General features: G+C 47.3%; 1 protein-coding gene across 4 annotated transcripts in view; it reads right to left on the reverse strand.

The window, feature by feature from the left end:
- Nucleotides 1-5005, reverse strand: part of CADPS (calcium dependent secretion activator) — a gene marked incomplete at both ends in the record, with an annotated part of 173015 nt that extends 168010 nt beyond the window's left edge. For all 4 annotated transcript variants that reach the window (XM_079540332.1, XM_079540330.1, XM_079540329.1 and 1 more), the window contains one exon: nucleotides 4634-5005. In XM_079540332.1, coding sequence (XP_079396458.1) covers nucleotides 4634-5005 — 372 coding nt within the window. The remainder of the gene's footprint in view (nucleotides 1-4633) is intronic.
- Between the last annotated feature and the right edge of the window lie 14784 nt (nucleotides 5006-19789).

Below are 19789 nucleotides of genomic sequence, written 5' to 3' on the forward strand. Positions count from 1 at the left end.
TCAGAAGTCATAGCTGACATGATGCAGTTCATAAGGCATCAGTCCAGATCTTGTGAGACTGGATGGATTTCTATAAGCCACTTCTTAACAAATAGCCCTTTTTTCCCCCCTCAACTGCCAAGAAGTTAACCAAGTCAACCAAGCTACTCCCTCAGGATCCCTGCCCAAGCAGAAGATATGCTGCTCCACGCAGGTACAGGACCAGATTCAGTTCATACCCAGAGACACTTGTCCTAGATCATTGCATCTGGCTGAAAATCCCACTTAAAAAAGGATCAGAGGTGGAACACGCAGTCTAGCACCCGTAGACTGTCTCATCCTATTCTGAAGGCAATCAGTGTCCTGTCCTTGAGAGAATATCACCCTAAATCAGCTCGAGTGGCCACTGTGGGACAATTAGCATGCAATCCTATTTTGCCAGAGTGCTTGTACAACACATGGTCACATCAACCCCAAGTCCTGCTAAAGGCAGCAAACTAAGCAAAACTAATCCTGGAGCATGACTGAATCTAGGTTTCATTAAGCTAAGCCGCTAACACCTGGGTGTGGACAGACCTCTCTGGTCTGCAGGATGGAGCACAGGGCTTGAGAGTCACGACTTGTGTGTGGAGGCAGCTTTCCACCCACTCTTGTGTCAGCTGAACTACACAGCTCATGGTGCATCCCGTAGCGATGGGTCATGATCAGGTAGCCTGTATTTGTCACTCTGCTGGAAGTCCAAGCTCCCCATCCTGCTCTGAGACAGGCAGGCTTTGAACCACGGTAACTGTGAGCACTGCATGGCTTACCCCAAACTGAATAAACACTTGTAAGACATTTTGATTCAGGTGTTCAAATTTGAGGAAAGGTCTGACTTGTTTATCAGCCTGAATCACAGGCAGACAGTGCAGAGTATGGTCACTAAAAGCACTTTCTCAACCAACAACTGCACACACACAGCAAACTCAGTGACAGCACTTACAGGTGGTGCTCATAATGATGCCCACCCGACCCAGAAGAACAGCCAGGCAAGGCAGAGGAAGTCTCCTAAGCTCTGCTTTCCCTCCTGTGTGCTCCAGGCTGTCCTAGAGCAGGGAATGAGGCCACCTTCCCTTCTACCTCTGCTCCCAGGGGGAAAGAAAGCTGGGAATAAAACCCACCTAGCAGGGTTCCACCCATCCCCCTGGGTGACAGGTCCCCTCTCCTGAATTCATTGTTCCAATTAACCTAGATTTTTGGAGACATACTACAGCAGAGATCACTCTGAGGCTGAAATCCTGGTGCTGCCAAAGCCACTGGAAGAACTGACGTTGACACCAACTGAGCAACAGCTTTATTGATCATACCATATCTATTAAGCTTCATATATTAATCACATATACATAACTAAACATAAGCAGGATGCTTACCTTGCACTCCTCTGGATTAAAGTACTGGCAGCAGCTAACAAGGGGCTGTATTCATACACTGCTAGTTCCAGTACTGTGATGCCTGGGTTCCTATTGCTGAACCGCACTAAAAATTAATTACTTCTTCAGCTAGCAAAAGAAATACATATGGAAATGACTTAAAGACCACTTCCCACTTAGGTGAACTGAGCATGAGTGACTCACAACTTGTCAGAAGGAATTACAAACTGTGCAAGAGGCAAAGTGCTTCAGGGAGAGTAGTGTGTCTAGACTATGCAGAGCAAGGCTGTATATTATACTTCCTGCAAACAATGGGCTTTAGCAGGGGTTGCATGATCAGATGAGTCCTCCCCTCTGTCAGTTCATAACATCTCTGGCTTGAGAGATTGAATAATTGAATCATTGGTCCACATCAGGAGCTGCAAAGTTTTACAACAGCCGAAGACCAAGCTTCCAGCCCATTTAATTACCTGCTTCCCGATTCAATCAGCCGCAAGCACATAAACAGCCAAACTATGGCAAATATTTAATATCGGCTAGAATTAAATTAAGATAAGGAACTGGCAAAATAAATGATAAGTGTTTTAACTGAAAACAATTATTTTCTGTGGATTCCAGACAATTCGCTGAGCACAACACCCGTGTTCTGTTCTCTGTGCTGCTAAGGAGCAATGAAGGAACAGACAGAAAGCAAGAAGAGTATATCAGCTGCTTTCCTCTCCTGGCTGCAGAGCTGCACACCCCACAGCTCTGACATCTCCCCAGGTCCAGCAGAGCAGCACCTGACCACACAGTCCCGGCTCCCCCAGCAAGTCCCACCACATCACCACCTGAGTCACAGCAGTCCCACGACGACACGTCAGCGGTTTGAAGAGAGAACTTGTGCAAAAACAGGATGAGAGCAACAAGTCAACCCAGGAGAATGAAGAAATACGTGATTATTTAGAAGGCTGTGTTCACTTTACTAAGATCCTAACCGTTGCAGCACCTGTACGCGTGCCAAAAAGGCAGAAAGACTGTATTTTATGATGCACTGTCGCAGGTTTAAGAGAGTTTGACCCCACATACCTGCTCTGCACTAAGTGCAGTGCTTAAATCAGTCACTGTTCAGCAGAGCACAAGCTTAAGCTCTTTGCTATTTTGCTAGCACACCTGACACCACCTGCAGGCTTTCAGAAGGACCCAAACAAGCTCCAGTGAGTGATATGCAGCAAAGCTGCTATTTCCATCCTGGTTGCATTTGCATCACTTACAACAAAACCAATTGCCCTCTCTTCCATCACTGAGATGGAGAAGGAAGCTACAAAGTGGACTCAGCAGCACTGAGAAGCTCAGCAGGATGCAGCGATCTGCTATTTGCAGTGCTATTGGATTTGCAGCAATACACAAAGTTCTCATTACAAAGACTGAACCCAGCAGAACCTCCCCAACAAAACTCTGTGCTAAAGGGGGAAGGAGTCCCACACAATTCACCCTGGGGTCTCCTGCAGGCTGGGAACAGAGGAATGGGGTTTTGGCAGGAAAGTCAAAAGAGAGAGGAAAGCAGCAATCACACGGAGCCCATAAGGAGCTCTGTCAGTGCTCTGAATGACTTCAGCAGGAGTCAGGCTTAGGAACATGGACAAGGATTTACTCCCAGGAAGCTGTGACAGCTGAATATGGGAACATACAGGAGAAGAAAACCCAGAGTGAAATCACCTTTAAAAGGCTGAATTCAGTTTGACATGTGTTGTCAAGTTAAATTTAGCTTTCCAAACTTCATTTAAGGACCAAGTTTGTGGGAAGATGCTAGGCCCCTGTGAGACATCTATTTGAGCTGCATTTTATAAAGAAGCCGAGCATGTTTCCCATACACCACACAGAACAGATTATTTTCTCCCCAGGTCCTACACACCCTCTCCATTCCTTTGAGTCTGCTGCCAGGTCATCAATTTTCCCATTTCTTTGTTCCATCTGCACATCCCTGCCCTGTCTTCCACCCCTTCCTGTCTCTGCACAGCACTGACCTCACAGCTGCGTCTCACCCTCCTTCCCAGCCTCACACCCCACACCAACAGATGCTGCTTTTGGAAAAACTCCTTTCTGTCCTCAGTTCACTTTCACATGAGGAACAGCTGCTGGGTTTGTTTGCTCAGATTCCTCCAAGATGAGGAATTACATAAATTCCATTACATTCTCCTAGCATGAAAAAGTTAGGTAGGAAACAAAAGTCAAGATGACTTTGAAAATCCACAACTTACTGAAAAAAGAGTTGTGAGCAAAAAACACGTATCAAAAACTCTCTAAACCTTGTCTTATCTTCAGCCACATGCTTCCTTCTCACAAAGCAGATCATCAACCTTCCAGCAGCACCAGATTGTCCTATACTGCCTTTACGTGCAGAACGGATACACTTCCCTACCTCCGTATGTTGCAATGACTAATAATAGTCCTCTGGTGTAGCAGAGCTGAATGAATGTCATTCCCATCGATTCACCCAGGAGTTTCCCTGGGTATAAAGGTCATTTGTGGAGGCAGGATGCTACCAAGACTACAAAGGCCACCTATGAAACTCAGCTAAAACCAGAAATAAACAACTGCCGTCCAACTCTGAGCTGTGTCCCACCACAAAGGAGAATGGGCTGTGTTTGCTGGAATATGTCTGCGTCCCTGTGCTGCAGAAACTTTGTGTCTACACTGATGAGCACAGCCAGCCCTGTGTCAGCCCCAGTGCCCAGATGAGGGGCTCCCGGCACAGCTGGGTGCCACCGTGACACACGCAGAGAGGACATCGCAGCCGCCGTTCTGTGGCAAAGCCCTGCTGTCGCGCTTTGCCAAGGAACTGGGGAGCACACGTTGGGAGAAGTTGGAAGGAGGCTCTGCAACTCCTTAAAGTCAACTCCCAAAGAAAAGAACTTTGCAGTAAGTGCAAACTTGCAGACTCCCTTTGGAGGAGGACAAGGCGCACGCCATAAACGCTATTTGTCTCCTTTCAACAACCTCCAGCTGGCCAAAATCCCGGACATCCCCAATTCCCATATTGCATAACCAGGAGCGGTGTCTGGGCGGCAGCGGAGCCGCCACCGGGACGGGGCCCATAGGGGGCCAAGGTGCCCCGCGCCGGGACTGCCCTTGGGGCGCCCGGGGGGCGTCGGGGCCGGGAGCGGGCAGGGGGCGGCAAGGAGAGCCGGGGGGCAGGAGGCGGCGGGGACACAGCGCCGCGAAGGGCGCAGGAGGACGAAGAGGGCAGGGCAGCACCGCGGTACCTTCTGCTGCCGGCGGGCCATGTCGGTGGGCTGCTTGGCGTTGAAGGGGTAGGCGATGCAGCGCATGACGAAGACGTAGAGCTGCAGCTTCCTCTTCCTCTCCTCCTCCTCGCGCTGCAGCCGCTCCAGCTCATCCTTCTCCTTCTCGCTGGCCACCGACGGGCTGGGACTGGCGGGCCGAGCCGCTCCCCCGGCGCGCCCGCCCGGCTGCAGCCCTCCGCCGCCGCCACCGCCTCCTCCGGGGCCGGGGCCGGGGCTCTCGCCGGGGCGGCTGGGCGAGAGGCGAGCGGCGGTGGGAGCCAGCGGCTCCTTGCCGCTCTCCTCCTCCACCAGCTCCTCCGACTCCTCCTCGCTGGACGACGGGTCCAACATCTCTGCGGTCGAGGCCGGAGCTAGAGCTAGGGCTAGGGCTAGGGCTAGGGCTAGCGCGGCGCGGCGCGGCTCTGCCCGGCTCCGCTCGCCGCCGCGCCCGCGCGCGCCCCCGCGCCGCCCCGCCCTCGGCCGGCCCCGCCCCTCCCCGCGCCGCGCGCACGGCTCGGCGGGCGCTGGCCGCGGTGCTGCACGGCTCGGAGCGGAAAGGAGAGGAAAGGCGGGAGCGCCGCGAGGGAGGGAGCGCGCCGGAGGCCCCGTTGCGCATGCCCGCTGGGGGCCGGCGAGGCGCGGCCGCCGCCATGGCGCTTATCTCAGAGGGGCCGAAAGGAGGCCGCGTTCTGCGCTTCCCCCCGGCCGCACGGGGACACCACGGCGTCCTCACGGCCGTACACCGGCACCGCAGCATCTCCACAGCCACACACGCTGACCTTGCGGCGTCCCCGTGGCCGGCATGCAAGGTCACGCAGATCATGCGCTCATAAACGATGCTGAAGGTTTTTTCTTGGTGCTTCTGTGATTCTATGGCAGAGTGATTGGGTTGGAAGAGACTTACAGAGCATTGGTGGGCTGGGTACACCCTCCTAGATCAGTCTGCCGGAGCCCCATCCAACCCGAATCACTAATTAGCGCTGGGGGATGCGGTTAATGGGCACGGTGAGGATTGGTCCACAGTTGGACTTGATCTGTGAAATCTTTTCCAACCATTACGATTCTATGATTTGAAGAGCTAGACAGATTTCTGGGAGCAGCTTTTGGGGATGAATCAGTGAAGACGCCACGTGTGTTTGATACTTTAATTTTTGGTGCTTTCCAGATCTGATTGAGGCTTTGTTTGCTTATACATGCGTTTTTGTGGTGGGTGGCTGCTTTCAAAGTTTGTTTCTTTTTCTGCTTAATTAGCAGTGCTTCCACTGGAAATGTCAAAACAGCCACCACCTGTTCCACATGTTGGTAAAAGGCTGTCACTTCTCAGAGGAGGCAAACGCTGATTCCTGGCCATGGGGCATTTTGCTTGGCCCCCGAGCTCTTAGATCACTAATGTGATGACAAGAACATCTCAAGGATCTCCTCCTTTGCAAAGTTCTTTTTTTTTTTTTTTTTAATTATGCTTTTTTTTATATACTATCTATCAAAAAATCTCTTATTGCTTTGAGTCCAGTTGTGCCAATTGAAACAAAACAAAACAAAGCAAACAGAATTAATGGCACTGGTGTCTATAATGGTATATGTAATTCCACAACAAGACTTTGGGAATTTCAAGAAAAAAATGGTGATTCTTATATTGGAGAATGAAGGCATTTCTTCCCATGGCCACACTCCCTCATAGTTTAGGGAGTAGATGTTTGAGAGCTGCATCTCTGTGTCTTCCCTGTCCCAGACATGACAGCACTGAAACTAAGATGATGAGAGGAAAATTGGACCGTTTTTTTAATGAAAGGTTTTCTTTCAGTAGTGAGTTTTGATCTGGTTCAGTGGCTGGAAGTACTGAGAAGAGATGGAATCATTGGGAATAAAAGCAGCTGGGAGTGACAGAAGCAACTTTTGCTGGTAGGAACATCACAGACATTGCCTATCTTTCTACAGAGACAGATTGACTCTTCTGACAGATTGTCAGAAACGATTTCTTAAATTAATTGATGCAAAATAGATACACACAATTGCTTCCCTCCCTCCTTCCAAAAATGTTCTTCTTTGGGAGCTTTCAGAATTATATTTATCTTTTAGTGGGTGAGATTTTGCTCACTGGATAATTTTGAAATTGGACATGCTTGACAGGGTCTGGCTAGACATCAGGCAAGGATTAGGTAAGGTTCATGGGAAGTGCTGCTGGTCCAGCAAAGCAGGGACACATGCCCCTTACAGCAATTGTCCTGGTTGTTGTATCAGAGCATCAAGATTCATCATCAGTGGTTTTTTTTTTTCCTATATAAAGGAAAGAACAAAGTCAGAAACTCTCAGGCCTCTTACCTTCTGTTTCCAAATGCCATCAGGCATTGTAATCCAGAGATCTGTACATGCCCAGCTCTCTCTGAAACACCTCCCAGTCACAGCTGTTGGCATCCTGCTACAAAGCAGCACAACTATAGCAGTGCCAACTGCAGGAAGTATCCCCTTTGATGGCAATAAAAGGAGTAGGACTTTCAAATCTTTCAGCATTGGCCTCACTGCACCCATCTTTTTGACACTTTTGCAGGAGCTAAGGTGGATTTGGGAATTTGGGAGATCCTAATCTGCACCCCATCTCCAGCTCCATTGCTGCAAGGGTGGCATGAGGACCATTTCCCTCAAAGGGAACTAGAAGGTCCCCTCTTAAAAATACAAATGGCATGGAAACTCCAAATTTTGCATAAAAAATCATGGCTGGAGACATGCTGCATGAGCCAACAAGCAGCCTCACAATAGGCACCGTTGTCTGCATCACACAGGAAGAGAACAACATGAGTGGAGCCATCATGGAAATTATGTGTGTGTAACTTCCAGTGAAAATATTTCATTGTGGGTAATTGTGTAATTACCCATTATGAGTGGGTTAATGTAGACAAATGAGAGCATTAGCTAAGCCATTTCTGATATTATACTGGTGTGCATTTCTGTTTGTCCAGGACATGGATTGGGTTAAAAGGATGCAGAATGTCGGGCAGTTTGCTTTCAAGATGCAACAGAGCTGCAAAACCTATGGCTCCTTCCAGCCTCTCACTTCACAGCAGGCTCCAGATCTGCCCCTATTTGTTCCCAGCAACATGAATTAATTGCTTCTTCTGAAACACTTTCCAGAATAATTGCCTAATGATTTCCGAAGTGCCTACATTTCCATCTCTCTTGCATCTTCCAGTAAGAGGAAATGCACCCAGTGTGGAAATACCTGAACTCTGTGCCTGCTCCTGATTACAGGACAAACAGGGAACAGCAAATGCAGATGCACCTGGAAGTACCTGAACCATCCCAGGAGAAAATAATGCTGCACATCTCTTATGGCTGGAGCCTGGGGATATCAAGTGGCCTCTGATACTAAAAGCAGCACAGGCTGAAGGATATTTGAAGTATTTTGTGAATGTTTCAAATTTATTTCCACTTTGTACAGCGTAAAATGGAAGAGCCTGCTGATACTAGAAGAAATCACTGCTGTAGAGTTTGTATTCCTCTCCATTTATCCCCATTAGATGGGAGGAATCTGTGTAGGTAATGATTGGTGGAAATGACTGTAAAGAAAAGCAGAGCTGAAGCCGAGGCCTCAGCATTGCAAAGGCCATAGCTCGTGGCACTGCCACTTAGTGCCTTTGAACTCAGGCTGGCAGGACAGAACACTGTGGAAGAAGCCCTCCAAAAGAGTAAACTTCATTTATAGCTACCACTTGGGAGAGCTTAACTGAATGGCTCCCACAGGGAGGCTCACATTTGCATGAAAAACAAACAAACCCACTCTCCTTTTATTAATCTCTGTTGCAGGGCTGAGCCTGTGTGTTTATGAAAGCTGGAAGCAGTTAGCACCTTTGTAAAACGTGCATGCGCCAACTGCAGCAAGTTATGGAGATGGTCTAGGAGAGAAAAGAGGGGAAAGTGCATCCCTTGTGCTGTTTATTACATCAACAGCAGTCCTCTTTGGGCACATGAGGTCCCCTGCACTGCACATAACAGTGGGACTGGAAAGCAAGGTGTGCTGCTGCTGCTGGGTGCCTCTAATGGCTGCAGCTCTGCACCTCATGCACTGTTTCCTCCTGTCCAGCTCTGATGTTTTCAGACAAAAGTGCCTTTATGCCTGCAGGATGCCAATCTGAAAATGCTGCAGGGTGTGAGGGGCCTTGGTGGGATGCAGGATGAGATGATTTCAGGTGGTGAAGACATGGGCACAGTGCTGCCCAATGCCAGCCCTGAGCAGTGAGACATCGCCTGCGGGCTGCTGCTCATGGCAAGTCCAGGAGTCACACATCTGTGAGCGTTTGTTCTGGCTGCAGCTCACCATGGCCGTGGCCCTTTGGCAGTATGCCGTCAAAACTTGGAGTAAATGTTTGCTCAGCTGAGCCTCTCGTTTTGGAATTGCAGTTCTGTGATGCAAGTCTGGATTTTGTATAGTAGCAGGTGACACGGGAGGGAGAACAAAGAGCCAAAAGAGATGGCCAAAAGTCTGCCTAAATTCAGAAAGATCTCTCGGCTCATTCAAATGGGAAAATTCAGCAGCAGCTGAAGAAGAAGAGGAGCTGCTGAGGGCCAGCCTTGCTTATGCTGTGCTACAGGTAGTAAATGAGGACTTCATTTACTACCTCTTCCTGAGGACTTGCTGTGATGTCCTTGGGTGCTCACAGTGAGGACCTGGATGATGTGCTTTTTGCACTGAGTACATTACAGAGCAGTATGAGCAGGAGGTTCCAGCAGCACGTCCTTGGTTCAGGCATAAATAGAGTCTGGTCTGCAGCTACAGAAAGCCACAATGAAACACTGCTGCTTGGTACTAATGCTAATTTACAGGAGGCAGAGAGAAATCCTGGTATGACTGAGGCTCCGGTTGTTTCACGGTTTCCTAAAATAGAACAGAAAACAATCCCCGTTTCTTGGTAACAGCGTTATATAGATTACTGTGCCTCCCAAACAGAAGGGCTTAAAACGGTGCTCTTTTCACCCCTTCGTGCACACTCAGCTAATATTTACATTGGGCTGCTGGCTGCAGCAGGAGCAGGTGAGGGCAGGGAGGATGCTGGCCTTGCTCAAGCTCTCGACACAGTGATGTGTGATGGGGAAGGCAGCACAGCAGACTGGCTGTGGCAGTGGCATGCCTGGCTCTTGCACTGGCCCCAGCTGCATCTCAGCATTCTTCATGCTGTTACATTCGCTCAGCCCCCCTCCCTGCCCTGTGCATGGATCGTTACGGCCAAGGTCTCCTGATTTACAAAACAGGCAGTATATTTTGCCTGTCTTTTGCAAGTTGTTATCCCAAAGAGCAGCCTCCCATCTCCTTCACGGTGGGGCAGGTGGCTCGTGATAAAACTGCTTCACTGCAGACTTGTGCTGGAAGAGGACCTTAGGGACAGCACTCATGGCCTTTGTAGCCAGGGAGTTGCTGCTACAAGCCACCTGTCCTCTTTGTGAGACTTCTGGTCTAGCTAGTGCTGAGCACCCTTGGTATGTTGCAGCATCCCCACAGCCCAAAAGCTCTTGAGTGACTTCGTAAATTGTCCCCACAAAGCCTCTGGATGTGACAGCAGGCAGCAGCAAGGATTAACAAATCCGTTTCCTCGGATCACAAGGCAGGTTATCTGCATCCTGCTCTGTGCAGCTGCCTGCTGGGGAGGAGAGTGGTGTGCCCCACACCGTGATGCCAGGAAACTGGGGCTTGCAATGAGGTCACCTCCTAATCTATTTATGGGTCATGTGTTTGAAGATGCTTTGGGAAAGCATGCCAGCCTCTCAAAACGTCTCCTGAGATGCTGTTTGCCTGTGTTTCTCCTCTCAGAAACCTTCCCCTCTGAGGGTGCTGTGTGCTGCTCTCTAGACCTGAGGAACATCTGCAAGGAAATGAGAGCTCCTGCTGCAGCCAGCACCAGGAGAGAAGGGATTAAGGGCGATGAGAGCACGTCATGGCAGAGGAGAAGATGTTGCATTCTCTGATAGCATGAGGCAAGAGAAGGTAGAGATGTGCTGCGTGTCCTGGCCCCATGCCCTGCTGCTGAGGCTGGGGCAGCGCCCGTTCCTGCTGGGGCACAGCACATCTAGGCACTTGGCCTTGGCACTGGCTTGGGTTTTTGCAGCCACTTCAGAGGTTTGTTACACCTGGTGTTAAAATAAGTAACACCAAATTAGCCTCACCCAGCAGGTCCTGAAAGAGGGCACATTCGATGTCTGCAGCTACTCAGCAAAATCCACCAGCAAGCTGCTTATCTCCACTTTCTGACCAGACTGGCAGCATCACATCCGTGACAGTTTCAGCACCAAAATCCTTTCCAAACACCAGTGAGCAGATTGTAACAATATTTTGCTGCCCAGTCAGCACTGGCTCCCAGCTTTTGAGGCGTCTGTAATTAAAAATGACTGAGTCTTATTGCAATAGGAGGAACAAGGAGCTCTATTAAATGCACTCTACTCTGCTAGCCCAGAGCCTGGAAATAATTGCAGCAGATCTATTCCAGCATGCATAGGGCTCCTGCAAAACCTGGGGTGGATTGCTGCTGTCATTCAGTGCCTGCTTGAGATCCCCAGGGTGGCTGCAAGTCAAGGTGTATTTGCTTAGTTTTAACCTTCCTGCAGTAGTTTTTCTGCTGGTCTTCACCTTTCAGGAAAGCAACTGGAGAAGGTAGTAATTGATTTGTAGCAATTACACTCTGGCTGAGTGATTGCTTCTCTGAATGCACATCCTCCCACCGTTAAGGAAATAACTGGTCGTTTCTTATAGGCTTTGGGGTGTTTTTATTCTGGAAGGGCTGATTTTACTGGTTTGCAAAGGATCACTAAGAACTTGCAGCTAAAGCTTTTTTCCTAGTAGTTATGAACCCTGGAATATCACTTTGCACGAATCACTTCCTCAGGTTTACAGAACTGACGAGATGGAGCTCCTATGGGGGCACGAATCTCACTTCCTATTAAACAGCACAAACATAACGAATGCCTCAGAGTCACCACTTTTAAATAAACGCATTATCAGTGGTGCAAAATCTATGTGAATTAATATGTAATATCAGTAAGTAGGACGCTCGAGCTGTATTTTAGGCACACAATAAATATTTAATGATTTCTGTTCCAAATTTAGTGTGAAAGTGATTTAAATGCACAGCATGCTCCCTGCTTACATATCAACAATTCGACAACAAATACCAGCCGGCTGCTCGTGTGCTTCCTGGAGATATACCACTCCCATGCTGCACAGCATCCACGCCGGTGGCACGGCTGTGGATCACAGCACTTGGAAAGTTATCTGCTATAAATTCAGCAAAGGACCAGCTCAGACTTGGCAGGCAAACCGGATGCTGCTCATAAGGACTTTGCTGTTGCCATCAGACAAGATGCAAATAACATCCAGCTCCATCCAGGAGCTTGGCTGGTGCTGGCAAGACAAAAGAGATTGTAGAGCAAAAGAGATTGTAGCTGTTCTGACTGAAAGTTCACACGCCTTGAAAGAGGTGTATCTCCTTCCTATTTCCAAAATGCTAGTGAGCATCTTGACCCACCAGGGCAAGATTGGGAGAAGAGTGCTCATGTTCTCTCTTGTGCTGTTCAGGAATTGGTGGATTTGGTTAAGTTTTCAGTGAGGAATTCCTCTTTGCCAACTCTAAAATGACATTTTTCAGTTATTCACACCTGGCTCCTCCTGCTGTGGGTTTCCCAGACAGAAGGAAGCAGAAAGGTTTGTCTTATTAAATATCCCTGTGCAGCACCCACCCTGAGCTGGGGATGCGCCTGCCAGGATGAGATGCAGCTGCTCCAGGCTCATCGGCAGATGCAGCCCAAAGCAGCACAGAGCCCTGATAACATCACAGACTGACAGAGCTGCTGAAGTCTGCACAGAGCAAGAGAATACTGTGGGCAATGCAGTGCAGGTCTGTGCTGTGAATACTCCAGATGTGCTCATTCTACACATTTAGTGGCTGAGAAAGAAAATTGTGGATGTATTTTTCTCTTAAAAGCCTATTAACAGAGGAAAATGTTCCTCTTTATGCCACAGAAATCTTCTTTAAGAGGAGGTTGATTTCACTTTGATTCTCTAATTTATTGACAGGAAAGGTGCTGAGCTGCACAGATTTCAGCCTTGTAATTTGACATCTCTGTACATGATATCACACAGCAGCAGCAACAGGACTGAAAGTTTTGATGTAGGTTTTTGAAGCACTGACTTGGATCTCCTCCAAGCTTTCGTGCAGTGTTAGCATTTCCCATTACTCCGCAAATACTTCTGTTGTGAGCAGCATCTTTCAGGTGAGATGCAAATTTTTCTCTCTCCTTAAGAAACTCAATGCTGGGATGATGTCAAGCACTGTGCATATACACATATATATGCACATAAATGAATATTTCTACATGCATGTTGTGGTGAACACAATAATAGCAAGTGATCTGAGGACAGTACTGATTTTAAATAACTCACATCCTACTTCTAAAGAATGTAAATGGTCAGATCACTTAACAAAAGGCATTCTCCTGTTTTATGGTTTCTGGGATTCACGGGAGCATCTTGCTGCCTTGGCCTTGAGTGGTGCTTGGCCTGAACACTGCTTGCAAAGATATTACACAGAAGCAGAAAGGATCATGTTTACCAGCAAATCAAGCTGCAGCATTTAGTCAGCATCACAGGGCATCGTTTTTCAGACCGTGGACCTGCTGAGCTGCTTCCACCACCACCCACAGTCAGAGCCTGGCTTGTCCTACAGAAAAATCCTGTTTCAGCAGGTGGTTCGCAGCTGCCGGTCTGTGATGCTGTAACATCATAGAACATCATGGAACAGAGGCAGCAGCTCAGCTCCCCCAGGCCTAACATGTCTTTTCCCACTTGCTCTTACCCAGGGGCTGCACATTTTGGTTCAGGAGAAGCCCAGCTTACAGCCATGGAGATGCTGGGTCTCCCAGATGCCCACCAGATTCCCATCAGTCTTAATGGGAGTTTCCTACCCCAGGACCTTGTTGCTCTCAGAATATCAATCTATCACATTGCTTCAGGACGTGTCCTAAACTTCAGGGGCAGTTTTGCAGAGCCAGGCTTCATTTCTGCATTTCTGCACTAGGACTGTGCATATCGAGACAGAGTTTGTTTCTTCTGAACAGCAGGTTTCAAAGAGCAGGGCTGCACGACAGCCTGTTTGAACAGGCATTGCTTTATTGGCCTCTCTGGAATAACCTCTGGCAAGCTGATTTACTGCAGCCATTTTCCTGTGTGTAGACTGGAGGGAGCAGGTCTGTATGCTTCTTCCCCTGGCAGCTTTTTGTGCTGGAGGTGACGATGAAAGGGGTGCCATGGTCACAGGTGGGCTGAGAGCAAGGTGGAAACATCAGCACTGGATCTGCTGGGAGCTCTGCTCCTTCAAAAGCCTCTCCAGGGCTTTTGGGAGGCTGCTGGAGGCAGCAATGGCAGAAGAGAGAAGCAAAGCAGAACTGCTTGCTGAATTTCAAATGGCTGGGAAGAATAAAATCAGCTAATATCAGCTAGAGCCCTATAGGTCCAAGCGCAGGAGAAGATTAGGAGCTGGAAAAAAACCATAAACAGCAGAAATTTGTCAGTGGATTCCCCAGTCCCCATAGAAGCCAAAGCTCTTGTCACCTGAGCATGTTTTGTTCTGTGATTATGCAGGGGTGTCAGGGCAGGTGGGCAGGGACACCCTGCCACAAAGGAGGAGGAAGCTGCCTGGCTTTCCCTGCCCTGTGCTGGCTCTGCCCAAGCTGAAAATAGAAGGTACTCTCAGATATTTTTTGGCCACAAGTGATGGGAATGGATTTTCAAGATTGACTGCAACTTCTCTCTGAATCTTCCCCAATAATTCCTGATTGAACACGCCTGCACTTCAACACTGGCTTGGTTTATAATCTCCAGTCCTGATGCAAAGCTCTCCAGCATAGGGGAGGCTGGTGTATGTACACAGCTTATTAAATACTGTCTCTATTAAACATTTCGTGCTGCCTTTTCAGCCTTCCATCTGGGTTTAGCTCCCGTTTCATTGCTCCACTTTCTGTGAGGTGACAGCACCATACACTCCCCCTGCATAGACTTGTGCAGGCTTCAGTCGAGCCAGCTCTTAAAAGGCAATAAATTACACTGAGATACCTGAGGAGCTCAGCTCAGGATTGTTCACTGAATGTTCACCTGACTTCCTTGCCTGTTTTATGTGAAGCACTACAGCACTGTGAGTGCACCTTTCTTTTATATAATTTTTCCTACCTCTGGGATGGCATGTTTCTCTATCTAAAAATATATAAGCCAGTAAAGGTGTCATGTTTATTTCTAGCCGTCTGTCCCTCATCTCTTAAAATTCTTGTGATTGCAGATCAGTGAGAGATAGAAGGCTCTCACAGGGCCTCTTTCCTTAACGTTTGCTGCCCTTTTCCCCTCTGAAATAGAAAGTGGGTGACTAGGTAAATATTGCTGCAGTTGAGCAAGTCCTCTGAGAGCACACAGAGCAGCATCCATATGCTGACTGCCTCTCGCTGTCTGATATCCCCTGATAATTCCTGAGGAGAGCTGCTCCTGCTCCTGGTGGTGGAGCTTCATCCGGCTCCCTTCCCAGGGAGCTCTTCTTTAATATATTCCCTGTAACACTGATATTTACAATCTCTGTCTCTCTCTCTCTCTCTCTCTTTTTTTTTAATCATAAAACATGTACCTTCCCAGTGTATCATCTCCTATTCCTGAGAGCTTCTGTTTCGTTTTGAGCCATTTTTCTTGTCATTTCTCTATATAAATATATTTTTGTTGTTTCTCTCCTTTTTCCTGCACGTCACAGTGAGTGCCACTTGCTGTGCCTTACCACGCTGTGCTCAGACAGCTGGCCCTGCTGCTCAGGACTGGATGTTGAACTTGGAGATGGTGACTTGGCACTTCATGGGAATAGCTGAGAGCGCAGACAGGTCTGAACCCCGCACGGGAAAAGAGCAATTGCAGCTGACTGTGATTTGCAGGTAGAGAGGGGCACGCTTACCCAGCCTGCAGGAATAATCCATGGACACAGCGATCAGAGAACAAGCCAGCCTCTGGAAATGCAGCACAATGCATATTCTTCAAAGATCTGACCCTACTCTTCATATGTTGTCTTTAAACGTAAATCCAAGCACTCCTCTGTATTAACAAAGAAGTGTTTGATTGCAGCCTGTTAGAAGCTTCGTTAGTGTTCTTGGTGCATGAAAGCTTTAGCTAATTAACTTATGAAAAACTGGTGCTAAAAAGTAGGAGATATAAGTTTAATAATGCTACCCACATCATAAATCTTGCCTTGGTGAGCTACTTAATTTTTCCAACATTTTAAAATCATTTGGAAGCATAATTTAAACTGATGGGGATGAATGTAAGTAAACAAATCATATAATTTCAGGAGCAGTTGCCAGTCACAAAAACACAGTAGTAGCTTTGTGCCTCAGCTGTTTCTCTGCTTGCATCAGGTACTCGAGCTGTTTGGGGATGCACAGGCTCAGATTTACACCACCTGCACAGTGCTGGGGCATGAGAGGACTGCACCACTGAAGCATGCACCTTTTCCTTCTTTCTACTTTCCACCTTATTCCGTGTCATCATGATATTTGAAGCTATGCATTTGAACATATGCTGTGTCCTTAATAAGCTGCACAAGCTTTAAAGTCTCCTGGAGGTTTCAGGTTTTGCAGTGAGTGTGGAATTCAATTTGTAGGTTTGAGGCACTAAGGCAGAGCAGAAGAAACTCCTGAGCTACCATACTTCCCTGTCTCCAGCCCATGGGCACTGATGGAAAACTGGGCATGTCTCTAATGCTGCTGCAAGCGCCCTATGAGCCATCTGTCACCTAATTTGCTCAGTCCTTGTAAATGAGGACCATCTCTTGCAGAGATCACAGCACAACAGAAACTTGCAGGCTGTGGTCCTTCTCGTTTTACAGCAGGTGAGAGAAATGTGTCAGTCACATCATGTCTGAGCTGTGCTGAGTGCTCTCCTTACCGATGAAAGATCAGGATAGGATGGACTGGGTTGAAAAGGACCTCAAAGATTGTCTAGTTTCTACCCCTATGAGATCATGTCCTTCATGGAGATGGAGAATAAGGTCTTCAGTGTCAGGGGGGATGGACTGTATTCCAGCACCTACTGCATTTCATTGCATTGTGTCTGTGCTGTTCTTGGATACTTCGTCTGATCAAACATTTCTCCCAGCCATAAAGCAAATCCTATATTGTATCCATAGCATGAAGTGTGTCAATGGAAAAAGCTTTGTCAGACCGCAAGATTTGACCCATTTATGTTTGACTTCTTCAGAGACTCTTTACATTTCTGGACTGCAGCCATGCTGACATTTATTTCTGCAAGAAATCTCCAATAAAATAGAGTATCTGATATTAATATGATTGACCTGCTGGCCTTGCTGAAGCTGCAGGGAAGTGAGTGTACATTTAATCAATTTTGCTGTGTATCATAGAGGTCATCACTGTGAGTGGGCTCCTGGAGATGCTTTCACTTACTGTTTCTCTACAGAAAGGCAGATTTTAGATCCAAGATGATTTGAGGAATGAAAAATGTCCAACAAATATCTTCCTACAGAAGCTTGTCAGAAAGAAACTTGATGTCACACATGTGCGCAGTAACCTGTGCTTTGGAAATGTGACTGCTTCCCTGCCCTGGGTACCACGAGCATCTGTGTTCCATGAGCATCATCCCTTCACCTGGCAGCCAGGCACTGGAGAGAGCACAGTCAGCACTGCTGGCTGCAGAGCAGCTATGGTTGGCCATAGCAAAGATTTTGGTCTAAGTAGAAAAGAGCAGCATTGCCAAGAATCTCAATGGTTGACAAAGGCATGGACTGCTCTAAAAGAGGAATATACTAGTGAGGTTTTACTTTAACAGAGCCCCTTTTTGTATTTAGCAATAAAGTAAAATTAGCACAAGCTATGCTTTTTCTTTCTTAACTAAACATGTATTTATGTAACAATTTTAATATAAGCAGACTTCTTACTTGTGAATTAATTATATTTTATCTACTATCAGCCTGACCTGATAGCTAACTATTGATGGACAAGGCCTATCACTGTCCTGCATTCATTCCTGTGGCACTACTTTCTGTGTCATTTGAACTGCAAATTCCCAGAAAAGGGGCTATTTTTATGTTCTGTATTTATACGGAACTTTGCATGAGAGAATTGCTAGAAACTAATTACAACCAAGTGACGTAAATTAGCAGAGAACTACTTATTTGGCTGCTGTGTGGAACATGCAATTATCAAAGTTGGTAGCCATATTCTGGAAGCCTGAAGCTTCTGGGTAGTATAACAGTTCACTCTCCATTTACTCATACCCCCAGTGTGCTTTTTTTTTAAGATTCAAACAATGCAGCATGAAGGAAATTGATACAATTTGTTTGAAACTACCTGAGCAAAATACAAGGAAAAGCATCACCATCAAAGAGGAGGCAGTTGTCCTCATAGCTTGGTGGCCTTCATCTTCTGATTAAATCACCTACAGGGTGTGTAACCAACTCACATGCTACCCACTTGTGCTGAATTTTGCATTGAGATCTCATTATTTGAGAAAAGCACAGGAGCCAGCACAGCTGACCAAAGTGGCCAAAGGGATATCCCATACCAGATAGTGTCATGTTCAACAGTAAAAGTTGGAGTAAAGAAGGAGGGAGTGAGGGGCTCCTGCCTGGAAGTGGATGCAACACAAACTGGGGTTACTGGGGTTAGTGCCAGTAGCTAATTGCCAGGAATTCACTTTGATAGGAGTTTCCTAGGAAGTTAATGGCAGGTGCTGGCAGAGACTGCTGTGTCTTGAGAAGGCTGAGGCTATGCCTTTGGCATCTTGGGATGCTGCATGAGATTTCATCATATGAATTTCATCATGACCTACCTGCAGCTCAGGCCTCCAGCAATCAAACCTGAGCAATGATTTGCAGGCTTGGGAGAGATGAGTGCAAGCACCTGGTGGCACAGACTGGTCCTGCATCCTCCTGGAAGGGCCAGAAGGAAGCAGCCCCAGCACTGAGATTTCCAGTGCTGAGTAGATGAGGGCTGAGGCAACACGTCTTATAATCATATAATTATTTGAGTTGAAAGGAACCTTTAAAGGTCATCTGGTCTGACTCTCCTGCAATGAACAGGGACATCATGGTCTGATAGGCTTTGGGTGAAATAGTTTTGCAGTATTTCCCCTCTAAAATCACTGGAGATCATAGTAAGGTGGTTTCAGTCAGACAACAGGGACTGGACTTGACAGCCCCGGAGGTTCCCTGGGGCAAATCTCTAAGCTTTGTGTATGAATGGCATAAATGGGTCCATAGGACTGTCATGGAAAACGTGGCTGTCTCAGTGCTGTGATCATGAATGCTATGGCATGTCATATCCCTACATACCTGTCAGCACCCACGGAAGCCCTAGAGCTGATTTCAGTCACCTAATGCAAAAACACATGATATCCAACAAGTCAGCCTTCGCTCTCAGACCTCATGCTGACAGGCAGAGCAGAATCATCTCTGAGACAGAGGAGTGGCCATTCCTTTGGGACCACAAGATCAAGTGATAATCATGGAATGCTGGAAAAAATCTCAGATAGTCACATGTCTGTTGGGTTTCACAGTGTGGAATAATTATCCAGCATAGCAAACTGTGAACAGAACTCAGGAAAATCCAGAAACACCTCTATGGGATATCACATTTGTGCCCCTGAGAGCCCTGGATGCTCTGTTGATGAGGGTTTGCTAAAAAGGATACAGAGATCAGATGAGTCTCAGAGGAACAAAGAAAGGAGCGATGTTTGCATACAAACAGAAAACAAACAGAGAAGGGGAAAGTTGCAATGAATGTAATTTGGAAATTAGAAATGGGATAAATTAGATAAGGGAAGCAAAGGAATACAAGGGATGGGCTACAGAGAAAAGGGCAATAAGATCTTCAAAATATAGTAGGAATGAAGGGAAGTCAAATAATGTCTTTGGACTTCTACCAAATTGAAATTATAGAAATGGCAGTAATTATGCAGAAAGGCAAATGTTTTTAATGAGCAAATATTCCTGTTCTGAACCTGGGGAGAAAAACGAACACAAATGATGCATTCCCATCAGATGATGATGATACAACAATTTGCATAACAGCAGAAGTACAGAGGGGCAGTAAGCAGTGGTTATAAATGCTGAAGCATCTCCA

Source organism: Tetrao urogallus (assembly GCF_951394365.1).
Source record: "Tetrao urogallus genome assembly, chromosome: 10".
Taxonomy (NCBI): domain Eukaryota; kingdom Metazoa; phylum Chordata; class Aves; order Galliformes; family Phasianidae; genus Tetrao; species Tetrao urogallus.